The sequence below is a fragment of the Solanum lycopersicum genome, chromosome 7, assembly GCF_036512215.1.
Source record: "Solanum lycopersicum chromosome 7, SLM_r2.1".
NCBI lineage: Eukaryota > Viridiplantae > Streptophyta > Magnoliopsida > Solanales > Solanaceae > Solanum > Solanum lycopersicum.
The window spans coordinates 4,820,881-4,823,011 of record NC_090806.1 but is presented as its reverse complement, the minus strand read 5'-3'; the positions used below and the strand labels follow the sequence as shown (position 1 = coordinate 4,823,011).

At 32.7% G+C, this 2,131-nt stretch overlaps 1 protein-coding gene across 1 annotated transcript; it reads left to right on the top strand.

Moving 5' to 3' along the window:
- The first annotated feature begins 370 nt into the window (after nt 1-370).
- Nucleotides 371-1,708, top strand: LOC138337177 (stemmadenine O-acetyltransferase-like). The gene has a single exon (XM_069286808.1). The coding sequence runs from the start codon at nt 371-373 to the stop codon at nt 1,706-1,708; it is 1,338 nt and encodes a 445-aa protein (XP_069142909.1).
- The last annotated feature ends 423 nt before the right edge of the window (nt 1,709-2,131 follow it).

Genomic DNA, 2,131 nt, shown 5'->3' with positions numbered 1-2,131 from the left:
ATTATTTATATAGAATTAACTTTGCTACATACAACCTATTGATCATATTCAATTTAAAGGGAAATATGATCATATTACTCGTATTATTTATCATTTCTTAATTTATATGTCATGTCTGACAGAGAATAACTATCGTTGGACAGTAGGAGAAGAATATTCCAACCATCATTCTAAATATACACATGGTTTATGACTTGGAAACTTGGAATAGAAGGAAGGTATTGATTAGCACTTTTGACCTTAGTTGTTGGCAATAAAAAAATGCACTAAATGCGTAAAATCCAATCTCGAGGCATGGTAATTGGTATGGCTCTATATATTAGTGGCATAATTTGGAGATATTATAACAAACACCCCAAAATCAAATAATATGGAGTCTAAGTCTCTTACAAAGATTCAAATCCTTTCCAAAAATATCATAAAATCAAATCATGTTAATGATGTTGATCACCCCAATAATTACAAATTATCTTTCTTTGATCAAATTGCTCTCCAAATGCATGTCCCTTGTGTTCTTTTCTATCCACTCAAATATTCCACCTCCCCTAAAATTTCCATTATACATGAACAACTTCAACAATCATTGTCCAAGCTTTTAACTCATGTTTATCCAGCATCAGGTAGATTTTCATGTGATGGTCAATCTATCAATTGTCATGATGAAGGTGTTTTGTATATAAAGGCAAAAGTTGATTCTCAATTTTGTGATTTCCTCAAGGATGCACAAAAAGATATCGACCTAGCATTGAATTTTTGCCCTAAAATCAATCGTAACGATTCGAATTTGTCTATCACTCCACTAGTTGTAGTGCAAGTGACGGAGTTTGCTTGTGGTAAGGGGCTAGCTTTATCTCTGAGCGCTGAACACGCGGTTGTTGACGGATTCACAGCATTGAAATTTGTTTACGAGTGGTCTAAAGTGAGTAAAATGGGAATTAATAAGATCAATTGCTTCACTTTTGATGATTTTGGTACCATTTTCCCACCAAGTAGTGATAATCATTTGTTAAAAAGAGTCGAGTCTCCTAGAGATGATCCTAATCATGATTTTCCTGAAATGGTAGCGAGGAAGTTTGTCATAAATGAATTCGGGATATCAAAACTTAGGGAACATGTTGGAGTGGTTCATATCAGACCATCACGAGTTGAATTGGTGATTGCTTTTCTATGGAGGGCTCTGATCAATATTTTTCAACGTAAAAATAATGGACGTATGAGACCTTGTTTATTGAGCGTCCCTGTGAACTTACGTGGTAAAATTGACTTTCCAAGATACGAAAACTCCTTTGGAAATTTTGCTATTGAAGTCCCGGTCAAATTCATTCCGGGAGAAACAGGAATGGAGTTAAAAGACATTTTACTATTGATCAAGGACGTTATACAAAAAACTAACATTTCATTTGCGAAATCAAGTGATGACATATATACCCTAGCAACCAAGTTTCATAAAGAAATACAAGAATGGGAAGAAGATGACCAAGTGGATGTGTGCATGGCATCAAGTTTATGTAGGTTCCCTATTAATGAAGCTGATTTTGGTTGGGGTAAACCTTGTTTGCTAAGTTTTGGATTGAGACGTAGTGATATGTTTTGGTTGTATGATACACAATGTGGGAGTGGAATTGTTCTTCAAGTAGATTTGAAGAAAGAATACATGGACATGTTTGGATGTGACAAAGATGTAGTGTCTTTCATTTTTGATGAGTAGACATTTTAAGATTTTTGTTGTACTTGAATAAAGCTTTATTACGAAATAACGCTCGATCAAAGGATAGCATAAGCAAATTCAGTGATTGAAATATTTTCATAGTTAAAATTGGGTAGGAGAAAACTCATATTAAGCATTGCTATTATTTGGACATCATAATATTTATGTTCAATAATGTTCTACCTTTATTGCTTTGGTGTGTTCCGCTCAATTTAGTGTAATAAAATTATCTATCGTGATTTATATGATGAGTTTGTCTTAGATTATCGTTATTCTAAAAAATTTAATTAAGACAATTAATAATTTTTTATTTATTTATCTTTATAGTATTAATTATTCTTGAAGATTATAATCTACAAACATAAAACACGTGTGAAGGGCATAAGATATCCACAAAATATTTGAAATTGGTATGAAGACACC

Coding starts and splice junctions, on each gene's coding strand:
- LOC138337177 (XM_069286808.1), top strand. CDS start 371: ATGGAGTCTAAGTCTCTTACAAAGATTCAAATCCTTTCCAAAAATATC.